The 18,442-nt window shown below is 38.7% G+C and overlaps 3 protein-coding genes across 7 annotated transcripts in view; 2 read left to right on the forward strand and 1 right to left on the reverse strand.

The window, feature by feature from the left end:
• Positions 1-322: 322 nt before the first annotated feature.
• LOC124415103 (adenine phosphoribosyltransferase) lies at positions 323-1,512 on the forward strand. 2 transcript variants are annotated; one of them, XM_046896405.1, is made up of 4 exons: positions 323-690; positions 796-1,027; positions 1,128-1,206; positions 1,305-1,426. In XM_046896405.1, exons 1-4 carry the CDS (start codon positions 602-604, stop codon positions 1,355-1,357), a joined length of 453 nt encoding a protein of 150 aa, XP_046752361.1. In that variant the 5' UTR covers positions 323-601; the 3' UTR covers positions 1,358-1,426. The 2 variants fall into 2 exon arrangements, with proteins under 2 accessions (XP_046752361.1, XP_046752360.1); XM_046896404.1 differs by having other exon boundaries at positions 388-690; positions 1,376-1,512.
• Positions 1,333-4,729, reverse strand: LOC124414531 (TBC1 domain family member 31). Of its 2 annotated transcripts, XM_046895503.1 has the most exons (5): positions 4,094-4,252; positions 3,059-4,010; positions 2,512-2,981; positions 2,189-2,424; positions 1,333-2,060 (listed from the first exon to the last, which is right to left on the reverse strand). In XM_046895503.1, the coding sequence occupies exons 1-5, from the start codon at positions 4,132-4,134 to the stop codon at positions 1,798-1,800; spliced, it is 1,962 nt and encodes a 653-aa protein (XP_046751459.1). In that variant the 5' UTR covers positions 4,135-4,252; the 3' UTR covers positions 1,333-1,797. The 2 variants fall into 2 exon arrangements, with proteins under 2 accessions (XP_046751459.1, XP_046751452.1); XM_046895496.1 differs by having other exon boundaries at positions 3,059-4,729.
• A 383-nt stretch (positions 4,730-5,112) lies between these two features.
• Positions 5,113-18,442, forward strand: part of LOC124414593 (septin-7) — a 35,096-nt gene continuing 21,766 nt past the window's right edge. The window contains exons 1-2 of one of the 3 annotated variants that reach the window (XM_046895631.1): positions 5,113-5,306; positions 13,025-13,026. In XM_046895631.1, coding sequence (XP_046751587.1) covers positions 5,294-5,306; positions 13,025-13,026 — 15 coding nt within the window. In that variant the 5' untranslated portion in view covers positions 5,113-5,293. Of the gene's footprint in view, positions 5,307-12,284; positions 12,329-13,024; positions 13,027-14,642; positions 14,789-18,442 lie in introns of those variants that run through there. The other 2 variants (XM_046895623.1, XM_046895615.1) reach the window with 2 other exon arrangements.

The raw sequence follows: 18,442 nt of genomic DNA on the forward strand, positions 1-18,442 counted from the left end.
TCGGAGCCGGCCATTCAGTCAATAAAATCGTTTTTATTCCATGTTTCGGATAAAAACGTTTCATGACAGCTGTGATTTTAAGGTTAGAATCATGTAAAGGTTGGAATTTCCGTGTGAAAATTACCAAAAACAAAAGATTTCCAGCAAGCTGTGACAGCTCGGCACAGTGTGATACAATAGTGTAACGATATTGGCTGGGTCTAACGGAAAACGCCAATAATATCAGTTTTTGTCGAAATTTGTCGGCTGCTGTAAAGCTCTCACAGTAGTTCACGTATCGTTTTGAATTGTACAGAAAAAAAAGAACGACGTGATAGCCAGTGGATTTGGGAAACGCAATATATTCCGCAATGCATGATGAAATTGTCGTTCGATTTATCTGTGTAACAAATTAGCGGAGTATCATCGAGGATTATCAGGTTACTTTCTTGTTATAAAACTGTAGCGATTGGTGTAGAGTGTATTGAAAGGCTAGAATCGAATGTAGATCTTTGATCCTTGCCTATTACAGTAAGAACGTAATACGCGTTCTGCTATATACTTAACTTGCGGATAAACCCCGCCGTCGTTTTAAAAAGTGATCAACTTTGAATCAAAAAGTATGGATGAAGCTCATCGTCTGAAGATAGCAGTCGTAAGAAATGCCATCGGCACGTACCCTGATTTTCCAAAACCAGGAGTTATATTCAGGTAAATTTTACAAAGTTGAGTATTTCTAAAGAAACACATGTTGTACACAAATGTAAAACAGATTCCGAGTGTTCTATTAAATAATTCTTGCTGCGTTAATTTCAGAGATGTGTTCAGCATTCTGACCAATGTGAGTGCGTCGCAGGTATTGATGGACCTCATGGTGGAACATGCAAGGTCGTTAGGAATTGATGTGATTGTAGGTTTGGATGCCAGAGGATTTTTGTTTGGACCCTTAATAGCTGCCAAACTTGAGAAACCATTCGTACCGATCAGAAAGAAAGGCAAGTTGCCTGGTCGAGTTCTTTCTCAGTCTTTTAAACTCGAGTACGGGGAGGCAAGTATTTAAGTTGCTTCTCTTATCCATTCGGCTGTAAACATATTTGAATACATACATGTAATCTGAAATTATCATTGTTTAAACTCACTTATTTCAGGATACTTTTGAAATACAAGAAAATGTTCTGGGTAAAAGGAAACGTGTGCTCGTCGTTGACGATCTTCTTGCTACTGGAGGTGTGATAGAAATAACAGATATTAACAAGCCTTGTCTATCTTTGGAATATACTTATCTCTTCTTTGGAGAATAGTTTTATATTATAGTGTTGTTTTAAAAAAGGAGAGCAATTTTTGCATGTGCAATGCAGATAGAGGTTACAGGACTTAATACCAATTTTAATTCCAGGCACAATGGCGGCAGCTACTCAGTTATTGAATTTAGCTGAGGCGGATGTTCATTGCCTGGTAGTAATAGAGCTAACATCACTGAATGGACGCAGCAAATTGTCGGCTCCTGTACACTCCATCGTACAATTTGAATAATTAAACTTATAAAAGACGCACAATACACCTGAGAAAACATTCCAAAAATCATTGTAGAAATCGATAATTTCCACGTACAATTATTTTGTATATTTTCAGAGTTAATATATGTTTCTCATTGTATACACTATGTATAATATTCTTGTTCCAGCGACAAATATTCAACGTTCAGACGTTTACTTGAGTACAGTACGCCCAATTCATTCTTGAATGCAAAGACTGAGAACATAGGTCTTCCCTATAATATCTCGTACCATTCAATGTTCTTCCGGTGAAAGACTTGCGTTATTTACAAATTGTGGTTTGTGTAGTAGTACCAGAGTCCAGTGTTTCTAACAATGTTTGAACTTCGAATTCCAATTTTTGTACTTGACTTTGCAATGTTTGACACTGTTTAGCTTGTAATTCTTGTTCTATAGCTTGATCTTCTGTCTCGATGCTGAACTCTTCGAGATTATGGGACTTCTTATGATTCCCATTTTGCTTGTAGAGATTTTTCAAACTGAACTTGTTGTTAGAAATTTTTGCTTCGTAACATCGGCGTTGCTCTGGAAATTACAAACACATAAATTTGTCATTCAAAATACTTGGTATTAGTTAGAATATAAAAACCATAATTGCAATTCTGGATCTCAAAACCATACTTTTGATATAGTCGAAGTATCAGATAACTCACCATCTACTCTAGCAGCCTCAATCTCTTTTAGAAAATTGGCTCTTTCTATTTGCAGTCTTTTTTCTTCCATGGCTTTTAACTGACAACGTTTGCTATGTCTAAGTATTGTTGCTTGCTCCTCATTTCGTTGTAATCTTTGCAGTTCCAATTGTGAATCCTCCGTAAGATACTTTGGATACTGGTCATTCAAAAATGAGGGGTATGGTCCTGTTTTAGGTAACCGACTCATCGTGCTCCTTAGTTGATATAAAAGTTTTCAAAATAATTTTTTTCAGGAAATGAGATTCGAAAATGTACTTTGTTTTAAAGTGAGAATAGTGTACCTCAAATATCTGTCCGGGTGGAGATGGTATGGTGTATTTTGATCTAATCTACGTGCCACTTTCAATAAATCAACGACTCTTACATGCCCCTGGGCATGGTAGAATTGTGTAAAGTCTTGGGTGGAATGCAATTGAGACATGATAACTTCACGTGAACAAATGCTGTAGGCAATTGAGCTCATTAATAAAAGAGTCGAGCGTCCAGATGAGAAAAGATGATCCCATAAAATCAGCCATTCATCTCTAGAAAGTACTTCACTCAGCGTAGTTTGCAGCAAAGGCCAAATGTATTCACTTGACGTTACACCTTTTTCACAAAAGTAATTTAGCAGTGAAGGGTCAGCTTCGGATAAAACATTTTCTAGCATAGCTAAAACGTTCAACGGAGGTAAAGGATGATATTCGAACCATCGTTGGCAATAGTTTGATAATACCGAGATGATAATTTCAAAAGCGAGCAGGTGATTTCCCTGAAACAGTAACTTTATGTGTTATTTGTTTCAATACTAATTGCCATACCTGAAATTGCAGCAAGAATTTTGACTACCTGAAAAACAACAATGAATGGAAAAACGAGCCGTGGCAAAAAGGTGCTCTGTGAGAGCAGAGGACACCAATGAACCAAACAGTTGATGATCGTGCTCAGAACCAAGGCCTTGCCCTTATCCGCCAATGGATAATCGACCAAAATCTTCTCCATGAGTCCTTGCTGAGGGGTTTTGTTGGTCAAAGCTGAGTAGGCACATAGATTTCTCGGCAACTCCAATATTGACGCCCATATGAGTGAGCGATGTTTACGTGGATACTCTCCAAACTCTTTTAATATGGGTATAAGTCTTTTCAAATTTAATTCTTCTTGTATATATTGTCTGACACACCTCAAGTGATGACCCGAGTCATGAGAACGAGACTGATTCGGCTTAAAGATCTTTGCCTTCTGCTTGTGCTCGAATGATAACAAATTATCCGCTACTTCCAATCTTAGGCTTCCCGCTATGTCAATGTACGCAATATACCTCCCATTCGGCGATATACTAAGGTGATTAACTGCCACCAGAGGATTACTTGACGATAGTGGCACAACGCGAGATGTACTCAGATCTACAAAGTGCAAGGTGTGATCGGAGCGTAGGATAGCCAAGATTTTGTTAGCGCCTCCATCCAGCACTTGGGGCAAAAAGCTGAGCTCTTTTATACAGGCCAGTCCGCTAGGTAATTCAAGACATTTGATCAAGTCCCATTTGAAGGTGTTTATGATGACGACGTTGTTCGGAGTTCCTGCCATCACCATCGCCCGTCCATCTCTTGTAAACTGATAATCGCAAACGTCTCGTAGCCCGAATGGTTTCACGTCAATTTTAGTGTCTTGATCAAGCCGTTTAAACTCCCAGACTTGTAGTGTACAATCTCGATACAGTACAGCTATGATACCTGTTGACGAAAAACTAGCTCGGCGAACGTTAACACTGGTAGTGAAAAATCGGAGTTGATGAACCTTGCTCAACGTAGAAAGGTCCCACATTATAACTTCTTTTGAGGAAGTAGTCAAGGCATAATTCTTGTAAGTTGAGATATGTTTTACAGGGAATTTGTGGCCGATGAGTGAGCATTGCTCTCTGGCATCTCCACTTATTTTTGTGACTTTAATCGTTCCATCAAGCGATCCCACAAGTATTTCGATTTTGTTCAGAGGATTAAAAGCTATAGACGTACAAGACTGTACTGTCCCTAACTTGCAGTATCTCATGGATTCTCCAAGTTCAACTAGGATAATCAGTCCTTTGGAATCAACGGCTAGAAGGCGATTTTCCGTTTCATCGAAGGCAAGCCGTGTCAGTTGCCGTTTAGCTGTCCGACAGCTGCCTGACGTATTTGACTTCACATCATCAGCCAACAGGTCTAGAATGTAGCTGTGCGATATTTTTTTCAAGCAAATCCACTTCTTGACATTCATAATCGGCCTCAGAATTATGATTATAATCTATCTACGCCAAATATAACGCAATTAATGCTGGTACGAACATTGTACACATTACATATATTCAATTACCTTTGGATATTAATTGCGCGAACCGCCATTTGTAAACAACTATGACCATCTATTTTCTGATAGGCTGTTACTTTTTGGCGGGAAAGCTTGGTATTCTCCAAAGTGAATGCCTAATTGTAAGGCGTAAAAGGTAACTGTAGCCTGCTGCCACCTGGCTTCTAGAAACTGAAATACTTATCAGTGTGAAGAAAGCAGAGCACCGAATAAAAATGAAAATTTTTAATCTAGTAAATAAACGTTATAAACAATTTGTGATCATTACAACAATTTCACAGCGGATTTTTTATTAAATATATCGGTGACGCTGTGGTTTATTGAAAAAATACTTTCAATTCTTAAAGGTTTTGTAAGAAAATTGGCTGTGCTAATGATATTTAACAATTATCGTCTCTAAAACTTGACTTGTTGGCGTTGTAAATTTTGCACGAACAAGTGTTTCTCAAGGCCTCGATAGTGATCGTGGCCAATGCCGGCCGCATTCGGATAAAACAAAAGAGCGAGTAAAGTGACAATTCCTACGCCGGTGAGATGCGCAGAGATGCGCGCGCAGTTCTCGATCGTACTTCGAGAGAATTTGAAAACACACGTCTGGGAGTTACGTCGCGGTGTTTCGTGTTCGTGTGGCGGTGTTTGTTACCTGGAGTCCGTCGTGTTTAGTGATCAATTTAACCGTAGTTCTGTTGATAAAGTGACGTGATGAGTGATAATTATTAACACCTGAGAAACGGAATCATGCAGAGAAGTGGTGAGTAGCATTGATCCTCTTCAACATATCTAGTAATCAGTAAGTAAAACGTGCGAATAATATCACTCTCGCTCACGTCACAACGTACCGACGACCATTTTGAGGGCGCCAAATATTTGCGTCAATCCATGGCGTCAATACGCAGCCATGCAACGCGGCTTCGCAAGCCTCGACCGGTCAATACATCGCGAGCCTAACCTATCCTATCCTATCATTGGTTTGCCGGAGGTTCAAGCAAACGAACGGATTAGTTGCTACTAACTAAGTTGTGTGTAGGTTTTAATCCTGTCATGCCAGTCGCTGATGATATTAACTGCTGCATTTGGTCATATTTTTTATTGCAATCCACACGTCGCCCTTGAAATAAGTAACTCACAAGATCGGCGTTGTGCGTATGCCAAGAGGACAAACGAAGTATCACCGCACCTGCGAAATACGTAGATATACGTATTCGGTTTGTTTATGAAACCTGAGCGATGCGGGACACCTGTTAGTAGTTTCTTTCGACAGAATAGAACATTTTTTTTAGTGGAAATAGCGCGCTTCGAAGTACAACGTAACAAAGCATCGAAACTATTAATTTGTAGTAGGAGAAGATTAAACAAATGAAAACGGCGATATGAAGGGCCGCGGTTTTCCTTTTATCAACAAGTACTTTAAAGGTCATGAAAGAACGATAATTGATAGAAAACAAAGCTGAGGATCGAATAATAATTTCACGCAGTTGGACGGCGTGCAAGTGTTCAACAGGCATCCCTTGATTAAATAATAAATAAATCATCCTCGGACTGTCTCGTTTGTCTCGCTCTCTATACGTCTGTTTATTTTCAGTTACAGTTTTCCTTCAAACCGAGGCTGGTAAAATACATACATACAGTCATATGCGTACTACGTGGTCTACGCGACAGACAGTTTACAACATTATCTCAAGATAAACATAGGAGGGCCGAAAATAGGTCCCCAAACAAACTGGATGGGGACTATTTTTCACGTCCTGTCCTGAAATGGACAAAAAGACGCTTGTATCGCGAAGCTTGTGAAACAGCAGCGTTGTGTTGCAACAGTAGATTTATTAATTAATTTCAATATGCACCACCGTGACACAGGCGGCAGCGCTGCCGAGTCGGGACAAAACTGGGTTAAAATACGAAATTTGACACCCGTGGCAGCTGAGAGTCGATCATCGGACGAGTTTCTACCTACATTCTAATTTTAAACGACTCTGTAAAAGTCCCATCGCTTTCGAACAAGTCGTATCTTACATACGCACGTATATAAACACAGCGAGTGCCTCGTATATACTCGATGGAATTCAGTTAGATCCGTTTTGAAGCAAAAAATGGTGCGAGGGTGACGGAAGAAAAGAAGGACGATACGCCGCGGAGGTTCTCAACCCTGAGCGCTTAACCCTTTCAGTCACATTTAGTAGGATTCTCAGCGTCCCACCTAAAGAATTTTAATGTCCTAACCTCATCACAGTTTATTTACAACTTCAAATGATCTTTGTTATTTCGTATGACTATTAAAATATAGAAAATTCTAATTTCATAGTTTGTTCGATTTTATATCCGCCATATTGGTCTCACCATCTTGGATTTAGAAATGGTCAAACTCTGACTTCAGATTCGTGATCGACGACCACAAAAACCACCTAAAAAAAAGTTTGGGCTAGAATCATCAAATTTTTGATAGTTTTTTTGATTTTACATCCGCCATATTGGACCCGCCATTTTTGATTTAGAAATTATTACATTCTACTTCAGATTTGTGATCAACCCCAGAGTAACAAAATTCAGACCAAAATATTGAGTGTAAAAATGTCTAGCTCAAAGGGTTAAACCTCACAACTTCGTTCTGAAAGAGTAAATCAAACGTTTCGAGGCTGTTGGAGCTAGTCGAGAGAGCACTTAAGCTTCTTACCGTGGCCCTTCGAACCACACGCAAGTTCGACGTGTTCCAACATCCATATTCATCCGCTGATTTTCTCACGTTCTAATATTGTTCAAAAAACACGATCGAAATCTCATCTTGAGTGCATGGTTTTGCTGATATTTTCAAAGCCAGTTTCAACAGAATTCTGTCTATGATGCTGGGGAGTGATTAAAAATCCAAGATTTCCTGCACTGTGTAAATTACGAGGGATAGACTTATGTATACTTATAACTAATACGCGTAACGTGGTGTATTTAACATGAGACGCACTGACCACGTGCTCACCATTTAATTAATGGTAGGTTTGTTTTCACACTTGTGATTGTAGTAGTAGCGGCAGATGCAGGTACTGCTTTGAGCTTCTGAATAGCTGGTAATAACGAAGATGAAGAAAAAGGAGAAGTAGAAGAATGTGGAGAGATGTAGTGAGAGCAAAGACTCGTTTACAGCTGCTTGGATAGGGTCCCACATTGTTCTCTTTCCGTCATCCTTTGATGCTCGCGAAACGTAATCTGCGTATTGTTATCATTCCTTGCAAGTATGTGAAATATCATAGGTACTAGCTAAATAGAAAATACATATTCACTGCATCGAGGTGAAATTAAGTCATAAATTATTACTAGAAGTGCCGATAACTGGTTCACTGAAAAAGGTAGTTTACAGGAGAGAGCGATGAAAATTTATTTATATATTTCAGAGAACGCTCTCTTCCTTCGCCCCCGTAAAATTAAACGGGGCTTGTTAGTTAGACCGTTCAATCGCGTCCATCTGACTTGTTGTAACGAGTATATTTGTCAGTGGAGCTATTACGTTGCCTGATGGTTAACGTAGACCATCGCTGGGTGGCGTCTGAACCTCTTCGTAGAACGATGAAAAAGAAGACGGAAAAAGAGGAGATAGACAGCTAGATGCATGCCTAGAACAGCATATATCGAGAGCTCGATACGTCGCCCCTGCAGCTCTTCCTCGGCAGCACAGCAACGTCATCAGCTATCTTTATTCTTCGCGCGTTCCAATGCCTCGTCTCGTTTTACTATTTATCGATGCACACCCCAACACGTGCAGTCTTCGCTATACCGCGGCGTGATTGTCGAGGGAAAAATCTCTTCTGTCTATCTACGACCTTTTATCTTTCTCATTCTGGCCTTTTATCGACTACCTAGTCGATTGATCTCGTCCTTTTCTATCTTCAATTTAACAGTTTCAATGTCATTTCGATCCGTACTTGCTCTGCTCATCAGGGTTCAATTATTCTTTCATCCATTTACGTGGGTATAATGTGCGATTGATCGTTAACACCAATAAAAATCAACGAGCATCGCCCCATCGTCATTTAAATTGCTGTCACTAAACACGTATGGAGTAGCATATACATAGATATACATAAGTATATATATATATATCTTTATACGTGGATGCAACTTGTTTTGGCATCGAATCGGACGATGACGTTGCACTCTGCGGTTTATTAAGTGGGTGGAAAATGTGGTGGTGGTGGTCTGATAATTAAGGTTCAATGTAACTTCTTTACTTTCAACATCCTCTGGATTTACTTTTCAAATGAAAACTCATACCTATATTCTTTATAGATGCACCTTACATTTTCTTCCTACTCACTTGTCGATATAAACTTTCAGCAGAGTATTTTAGCGCTTCGCTTTCCTGCTATATCACAATCACACCTGTAGAAATCGATCGTACTTTTGACACGATTCATACATGCGCGTTTATGATCTCCGAGCAACTAAATAGGCCGTACAGCACACACAAGTGGATGGAATTTCAGAGTCAAATTTAGCCGCACTCTTCTAGGCATGCATCGTCGGTTCGTCTCTCGACGGTCTCTAATTGCGTATAGCAGTATAGCATATATTCTCCTTCTAATGGCCCGTGTATAATCATATACAGGGTGATCTTCTCATTCTGAACATCCCGTTAGATGGGATTTTTAACACCATAACCGAAGTAGCGATAAACGTGTTTCTTAGAGTTCAGACTAGAGTTATTGTGAAGGGTCTCGAAGTGGTCACAGGACAACGTATTCAACTTACACCCTCAATGCCTATAGATACAATATTTCTGCACAAATCGGTTGGAGTTCGTAATAATAAAAATCTCGTTATTAGTTCGCAACCTTTATAAAAACGCGTAGTATATAAACATATTATTCTTTTGCTGACTCAGTACCTTCGAAGTCATTCTAAATAGTTATAAGACGGTGATAATTTATCTAAACCTCGTATTTCTGCCTCAATCCTTTTCAAGAATCATCAACAACAACAACTATTCTTAGCGATAAACGTTAGCTCGAGAACTTTATGTACGAAGAATAGTTTCTCTAGAAAAAAAAATCTTTTTACATACATAGACCCCCACTGCACTCTCATATCACCGTCACACCAGACTATAGTGAGAGAAAGAAAGTATCTACAGAGTCAAGAGTAAAGCTGGGAGTCGAGACCCGCGAAGCTTGAAATTTTAATTGTATTGCACTTGAAAGTTGCGTTTGACTGTGTCTGTGTGAGCGCCTTTTGTATATTATATACTTTAATTACAAGGCATGCTAGCTACATTCGTGCTTGCGTACAAGTACACATATGCGTTTATGTATCTATATGTATATAATTATACTGCAGGGCTATTAAGAGTATATAGTACGCGCACTGATTTAGTTACACGTTGTGTCGTTCACTCACACACACACACGTGTCTAGGTATATATATATATATATATATATATATATATATATATATATATATATATATATATATATATATATATATATATATATATATATATATATTCTCGTCAGTGGTCGAGTCGCGTGACACTTACGCACGTTGAACGTATAAAACACACAGTCAGACTCTGCGCGTATATAAGTTGTTATGTATACGCAATAGCGAACACCGGACGAAAGACTTTTAGTAGAGCCTGTGTATTCAGTACCTTAACTTCTTCTTCGCGTAGTGCATGGCAGTGTTTTTTGTGCACTAACGTGCATTATTCGCGCAGTCGTTCGATATATAGTTCCGAGGGATAAAGTGCATTGACTTTGTTTGTTGTTTTTTTTTTTCACCTTTCTTTCTTTCGGTTTTTTTTTTTTTTTTTTCTTTTTGATAGTTCAAACGGTGTGAACGTCTCTTTATCATTCTGATACCAAAATTTAGTGAAGTTTATGCGGTGATTTGAAGTGAAAATATAATACATATTAGTTTAAAATAGTTTAACAATATTTGTATATATAATTTATCAAACTACTCAGCAGCGTCGATTAGTTTTCTATCGATTCGTGTACATTTCTCTCACACCTCTCCGAAGATCAATGAATTAACTTGAAAAAAGTGTGACGAATAATATCTTTTTTCTCAGCTTCTTCGTTGTTGTTGTTGTTTTTGTTGTTGTTGTTGTTGTTGCAGCAGACCTGCGGAGAGCGAGACGCGTTAATTAATTACCGGTAAACCGCGCAATGAACAGGATATTGAAATTTATTTATTTATCGCATTTATACGCACTTGCACGTGCAGTCTTGATCGCTGCAGTCACCGGACGTCTGTTTGATTTCCATTTGGAAACGGAGGGGGGAGGGGGGATCAGTGTGCCCGGTTCTTTGTTGTTGTGACTCGTTTTGATCGGTTATATTATTCGAATGAAATTCAGGTTAAACCGTAAAAATAAAGAGAATAAAAAAAGAAAAGAAAAAAAAAAAATAACTAACGGATGTTGTAAAAATCCCTCCGCAATTTGCATCGCGCATCTTTTGTCAACTCCTCTCGTACCAGTAAAAATAATTATTATAAATTATACAACTTTATCGTATAACTATCGCGTATAACTCTCGTTGTACGATCCAATTTCGGAAGATCCCTTTTATTTTTTTTATACATCACGTTCCTCTCTACAAGGTATAAACTGAAGCCCTAGAGAGATTCATTCCTTTGGATTATGTTCCCCCGAGAGAGCATCAAGGGTATACGTATAGCATAGAACTGAGTCGTTAGCAGAGGTCCTCGGTCTGTGGTCGGGTTCACACTTACGGATTCGTGATATTATATCTTATACAGCCCAGATCCAGTAGATCCTCAGGAATTTCATATATAACACTTTTTAACTGACGTGTAAAATCATTTTTTTCGATCTAATACGCGAACAACTATAGCTTAAAAATGTTATCACTTAATTGGCTTTTTTACATCTCAGTTTTTGACAACGACGAAAAGTAAAAAAAAAAGAAGCTGTTAAACAATAAGCTTGAAAATTTACATGCTATATTACATTATATCAGTTTTTGAAAATATCATGTCGGGACTATACATATTCAGACGGTAAATGTATATATATATATAATTTTATCAACATTTCCAAGTAAAATGTAGTGCGGGAAATATAGAAATTGCAAATCTTACGAAATTAATGTTGCGTATATGATAAAAACCACCACCTCTGACTTCCATACCGATGAGTCATTGTTCGGTAATTAATCGAGTGTTTAAACATACTTGCCCGGAGCTTTAGTATAATACATATTACCGCAATTTCCATCATAATTGAATTACTCTGTTCATACAAGCTTGAAATTGAATTATCTTAATAATAATAACAATAATAGTAATGTATTATATATCTGTAGGGGTGCAGTTTGAGTTCTAAAAATACCGCATAACCGAGATTGGTCGACGGGCGTTCGTTCGTGAGTTTAGATCAGTTCGGAATCCCGTGGTTTTTGACTACTCTTTTGAAAATCTATTTCGGTCGGTGCATTCGCGTGTCGTCGACGCCTCCGTGTTACCGTACTAACACCCTGGCATCGTCAGTAACAGGAGGACGCACGCGCCTCGATTGAGATATCAAGAAAGAGAAAAACAAAAAAAAAACGAAAAAAAACTGCCAGTAAAATATTTACCATATATATATATATATACAGGCACATCCTATACTGCCCTCGGCGAAATTTTGTAAACCTGCGGATGATAATTTGAAAAACCGCGGAAGTATATAAACTTTTTCGGCTAACAACAGCTGTTTTTTAATCTTTCAACGTCTGGCAGCATGGAAACATCCACCGTTGTGATCTTGCCTCAAACCCCTCGTAAGCAAATCCTTTCAAGTGTATTCAAAGGACTAATAACCATATTCCTTTAATTTCTTATATGTAAATTTGTTTTCTTCTTTTTATTGGGGCGTGTCGTCTTGTTATTATTCTCGATTGAACTGTATAGGCTCTTTTTGATTAGACAAAAAAATAAAAATAAATAAATAAATAAATAATGATCTTGATCAGCAATCTTATAACTATAATCTAATTCGGATTTATTATTATAGGTACAATTGAAACGTGCAAACGTAATAAAAACTGAATACTTTTACATTTAAGTATAAATGTTGAATTTATTTTTATCATAAATATACATATATACATATTAATATAATGTGTTCAAAAAAAAAAAAAAAATTATAACCAATAATGATTAATTGTGTTTTTCCCAATGTTCCTTTGTTCCTGTTTCCCGCGTCCTCTTTTCATCCATAACTCGATAACGCTCCACTAAATAAAATTATGGTAATTTTATCCCCCTTCAATTTACACATAATTTAATCCTTTTTTCCTTGGTAATCCCCCCCCTTGTTCTTCTCTTTTCCATTCCCTATCCGATCCCCACTCCTTGCATTTTTGTTTCCGGTTTTCCGCGGATGTTGGTCGACCGGCTGCTTGATCGCCTGGACAACGACGACGACGACGACGACGACGATGACTACGACGACATCACCGCGGTCACCACGGCAGCGGTAAGTCACCAGTAACTAACCACTGATAAGACCCGCCACACAGGCAAGAAAAACTCGCTCGCTACAGCCTATATGATATTATACATTTTCAAACTCTAAGTAGGTTTGATAAATTAACACACCAGTTCATATATATATATATGCTCGTCGAGTTCGTTCTGCGGTAGTCAGTTTATATTATACATATACTCATAGTTTTATGGTGGTACCGTATTTATTGACGAAATTATTGCAGAATTAGTTTTATGTTAGTTAGCAATCAACAACTCGTTCAGTAATCTCGTTACTGCTGCAGTGTTGACGAGTTTTATAATCCGCGTGATCTTTAAATAGGATTATGATATAATGTTCGTGTAGAAATATTTGCAGTGAATTCGTTACTCTCACTCTTTGAATTGTATAAATAATATGCGGATGATGTAATGAATCATTATAATCTCTCCACGTTTTACAAGATTGTGCGTTATCGTTACACCGCGTTCAACCACGCCTTTTCGTTACTACAAAGCTTCATGGTTCATTACTTCTGTCTATCTATAGGTATTCGAAGCTAGAGAAATTTCGTTCGTACGGTTCATGCAGGTTTCCTGCAGACAATATCGAACAACACGTGAGAATCTTTCTTCCCACAATTTTAAATAAATATACTACGTTTTGTAACTTATGATCATTATAGGAAACTCGGAAACTTTGAACTATATATAATATATGTAATATTACAGAGTACGATCATCAGCGTTGCTTGAATTACAAAATTGATGAAAAAGTAAATTGTGTACAGTTTTCAGCAGCCGTTTCTTAACAGAGAAATTTTATAGCTATACGTTAGTCCTTCCATGTCTTGTCCTTCTTGTCGCTGCTGTTCACTCTCCTTCTAATTTTCATTAATTTCATCTCATGTAAAACTTCTTAGACATAAATTCATCAGTTTACCAGAAGTTCAATACAGTTTTTTTTTCTTTCTTCTAACAACTCTTGTCATGCAAAATTTTATCACGCGAAATGGCTGAGACTGTTATAACGGAATTATGAAATTCTTTGACGGGGGAAAAAATGATTTTCATTCTCCTATTTCACGCATCATCAGATTAATGGTAAAACATTAATGATACCAGTCATACGCACACACACACACACACGGATTGAGAGAAAACGCGAGCAAGGAACTTGTGGCAGCACTGTAATAGCGTTAGAGCTACGTGGTCGATTCACAGTCGCATGAGTAACGAGTAAATGCTGCAGTGAGCCGGTCGTATAGGACGGAAGAAGAGAGACACATCCAACCACGCACCGTGATAATTGAAAGAAAAAATGACGTTCTAGTGACGTTTTAACAGTGGTGAAAAAGTCAGATTTGAATAGTGAGAAATCTATGAGTTTCATTTGTTTCGTTCTCTCATTTTTCCATCTCATTTTCTATCCAACGATATCATCACGTACATATACTTCTACCTACAAGACCGTAGAATATTATAAATCGAATCGTGAATTATTTTTTTTTTTAACGAGTTAGTGTCAGAGTTGTGAAATCGCGAGTGAATATCAAGTTCCCACACACTTCCAAGTTTGACGGGGAAAGACGAGAAAGCAAGGAGATAAGAGAACGAAAGAGAATCAAGAACCGGAGACCATCCGATTCCGAAGGTTCTCTAAAATGTTGACTACGCCCGCTGCTGCCACTGCGACAAGACGTCGTTTGAGCCCTTCGATGCTCGCTAAATACGACAGTGCAAACCAGAATCATCGAGACCCGTCTGAACAGGTAGTCGAACGATAAGAATTCATTTTTTCAAGCTTCAATCCTAACAGTATGCAGTTTTGCAACAGTTTCCTGCACTCCATTTTCCTCTTCGCCTATATTGCCTGCAGAGAAAAACGTGCTGGTATATGTACGAATGTTATACGACGTCCGGTTATACCGCACACGAAGATATTGTATGGCAAACTGTGACATTCTATTGTGCCGCATAAGATCAACATCGTTTTGTTTTTCGTTTCGGATTTTTTCTCTTCTAATGTGAATTTTTTTGGTTATATAATAATCATTTGATGCAGTAACTTCGTTTGTACTACCATCGAGTGGTGTTATATATTTTTGATATTGCGGTCAAGATGATTGTACAGGAATAGATGATCTAATATTCACCTGCCTCATTTAATCGCGATGTGCATAGTTGTGATTAACAATAAGTATTATGGACTGTTTGCAGTGTCTCTTGTTTGATATAATTGGTATGCTAGATACGATGATAGGAAGTAGCCTAACAGAATGCCGAGAGTGCGTCGCGTTGGGCTGAATAACTACACGTGAGTACGCCGTAATTGGTCCTTCTGACCATTGAGCATAGCGGTTTTTAAGTCGTGGCGTGCTTTTCTACACGCGTGATGGTATACTGTTATGTTTTCAAACGCCACCTGCATTAAGTAACATATTATTCCATTTGTATTGTCGACGCATACTAGTTTCCGCCCTCTAAGACGGGTGACTCGATCATAGTTGAGGTTGGGCCAGGTTCCGGCTTAAGTTCTTCCTTACCGACCGGTATGTCCTGAAAATTGTTAACTTTTCATTGAATTACGCGTGCGATTGTTACATTTTATAAATTGCAAGTTATTCGACAGGAAGTAAATTACAACAATGGATCTAGATTTAAGAATCATGTTTCCTATCTACATACACGGTGTAAAATTCTTACTCTTTAAATCACGTTCAATAAGACTAAAGGCGGTATTTCATTGATTACACGCTGATCTATGAGACGTGAAAATTGGAACACCCTGTTCTTAGGTGTTACGTTCTGTGATACTTGAGCCTGGTGAGCTGTTGAATGGCGGGACGTCAAGCAACGTCAAGTCACTATACTTTAGACTCTCTGTGTTATACTATACGGTACACGTTTACTACACAACCGCCGATACCATGTGTGATGGTGTACTTGGGACAATGACGTTATAGACAATAGAAAAAGTGACTTATTTTCATTCCAGCATGAGGGTACTTGAGCCCTTGCTGTTCAGGCTTATCGTTATATAGTTGGTTTAAGGGACCATTCAAGTATCAGCTAACGCATTTATTGCTAATTTTTGTAGCCCACCCCTAGCGATAATGATTGGCAACGTTTGCTTGTTTTTTCCACTGCCGTTTTTTAACGTTAGTTAACGCTTTTTCAAAAGTTTATTGGCAAATCGATTCATTGCATGGGAATGCCAGAAATGCCATTTATAGTCATATCGTGATCAATTTATTCCTACTTTATAAAAATATTAATTATTAATACGCATTAACATGTTGGATAAAACGTGAATTTATTATTCATTAGGTATTAAATACATTATACTATTTTGTCTTTCTTCTTAAATACAAGCAATAAACATTATTTTTGCTAAAATATTATTACTGAACAATTTTGAATAAATTGTTTATTATTTTCAAGCAAACAGCGTGTTTGAGTACGCACTTCGAATTTTCTATTTTAGATAACGCTTGCCTGGAATGCTTACTACTAGTATAGGATAACATTTGATAACGTTTCTCTGAATGGCCTACCCCTTTTTCAGCGATAGCTAATACGTGAATAGCCCCTTAGCTTACAAAACCAGGAAGAACAAAGTGCTGTAAACAAAACTGGCGCCTATATATAATATACATACCTATACATATATGGTAGGTATGTATAACATACATGTGATATGTCGTGTTGACTTAGGCTGGCAATTGTCAATAAATGCCTCATTTCCAGTTCCCGAAGTACAAACCATGCATGGCGCCAAAGATTGCTCCGAAATGCGTATATCAATAGTGTAAATAATGAAACCATCTACTGTCAGTGTACTAATAATGGCTACGTATGTTCATGTATAACGATAAGAATTCAATTTGGTTTGTGACCCGAAAATTAGGTTACACAATTTCTCAAACACGTTTTTCATACCAATAACGAAATGTCAGATAAAATAAAGCTCTGCAAAGTTAAACCCTCGACCATTGAAACAACCGATATTGGATGTCTAATCAGGGGATCTTTTTCCGGACATTCCACGAATGGCCTGTATTCTAAAAACTGTCTCGAGGGTTGTTAATCCTCGGTGAAGCAAATGCAGTATCTCAACAGGCCTGAGGGCCTCCACCTAGTGCGTATACATACGATGTATGTATGTACATACGTAAAAGAAGGTTATCTCGAAAGGAAAAGGTCGTCCACTATGCGGAGGCGGCAATAAAAAAAAAACCTCAACCTTCATCGCTGCAGATAAAGCAGTAGTGCAGTTATAAACGAAACACGGGTTGCTCGTCGGCAGGCGATATCTGTTTTTTCAAGAACAACAAACGAGGGCGCGAGTTTAAAGAGAAGAATGTCGAATTACCGACCGAGTATTTTACACCCCCCCCCCCCCCCCCCCCCCGTGGTTCACGGGTAAAGTGAAATCGTTTTTCAAACTTCGGGAAATCATTACAGAGTTTGCAATTATTGTGAATTGGTATAATGGTGATTGAAAAACAAAGTAAATTAGAGGAAAAAATATTAAACACCCGCGGAAAGAATGTTAGCTCTGTGGGTAACATTGGAAGGTCCGACGGTATCCCTTGTCCTACGCCTATGGTCCGTCGAAATTGGGGATGGCAGCACATGCGCGAGGGTTGTCGCGGCGTGCTGCAGAGACTCGTGGTGGGGGGTGCAGTGGCGTAGCCATCATCTCTGCCCCCACCGCGTTGAGCAGCTGCGTCAGGCGTGGTCGTCGTGTTCGCGTCGTGAGTGAGTCGACGGCAATTCGGCATTCAGCGCGAGCGAGTCGCCGTTTGGTTCGCCGCTGACTGTCAGTTGAACGGTTAAACCGACGCCGGTAGAGGCAAACACGTTCGTCGAGAAGTTTGTCGCCTCGCGCACATACACACACACGCGTTGTGCGAAAAACGACGGATCAAAGTCCCCAGGTTAACGGGAGGGAACCTCTCCCTCTTATTTGTTTACTTTTCATTATTTTACAAGACCGTCACGATTTCGGCTCTCAATAACGCTCGATTATCAGGCTCTCTGTAATACACGCAAAACAATGGAACGAAAAGTGAGAGTGGTCTCGTCCTCGTCGTTTCTTTGCTTCACTCGCCTCGTTCGTAAGACGTGAATCATCTGGCGTGCCGAATTTACCCACACAAACAACAGTGTCGAAGGTCCTGCCGGTGGAAAATCGTTCGTACAAGTCTGCTGCCGCTTCTTTTACGGCAAAAACGGGGCGGTTGATTGAACTAGGATTTTTGAGCCATAGGGATAACGGGTATATTCATATATAGCAAAAGTCTCTCACGGGGATGTATTATTTTGTCTGTGTGACAAGTGGATGAGAAGATCATAAGTGCGGTCGTCGTCTTCGTTCGAATACGAACACATATTCAAAAAATAAACGGACATTACAGTTT

Source organism: Diprion similis, chromosome 2 (assembly GCF_021155765.1).
Source record: "Diprion similis isolate iyDipSimi1 chromosome 2, iyDipSimi1.1, whole genome shotgun sequence".
Taxonomy (NCBI): Eukaryota; Metazoa; Arthropoda; class Insecta; order Hymenoptera; family Diprionidae; genus Diprion; species Diprion similis.

Coding starts and splice junctions, on each gene's coding strand:
- LOC124414531 (XM_046895496.1), bottom strand. CDS start 4,465: ATGAATGTCAAGAAGTGGATTTGCTTGAAAAAAATATCGCACAGCTAC. Junction 2,425..2,511: donor CACCCGGACAGATATTTGAG/GTACACTATTCT, acceptor ATATCAACTAAG/GAGCACGATGAGTCGGTTAC. Junction 2,061..2,188: donor TGAGGCTGCTAGAGTAGATG/GTGAGTTATCTG, acceptor TGTAATTTCCAG/AGCAACGCCGATGTTACGAA.
- LOC124415103 (XM_046896404.1), top strand. CDS start 602: ATGGATGAAGCTCATCGTCTGAAGATAGCAGTCGTAAGAAATGCCATC. Junction 691..795: donor AAACCAGGAGTTATATTCAG/GTAAATTTTACA, acceptor CGTTAATTTCAG/AGATGTGTTCAGCATTCTGA. Junction 1,207..1,375: donor CGATCTTCTTGCTACTGGAG/GTGTGATAGAAA, acceptor TTTTAATTCCAG/GCACAATGGCGGCAGCTACT.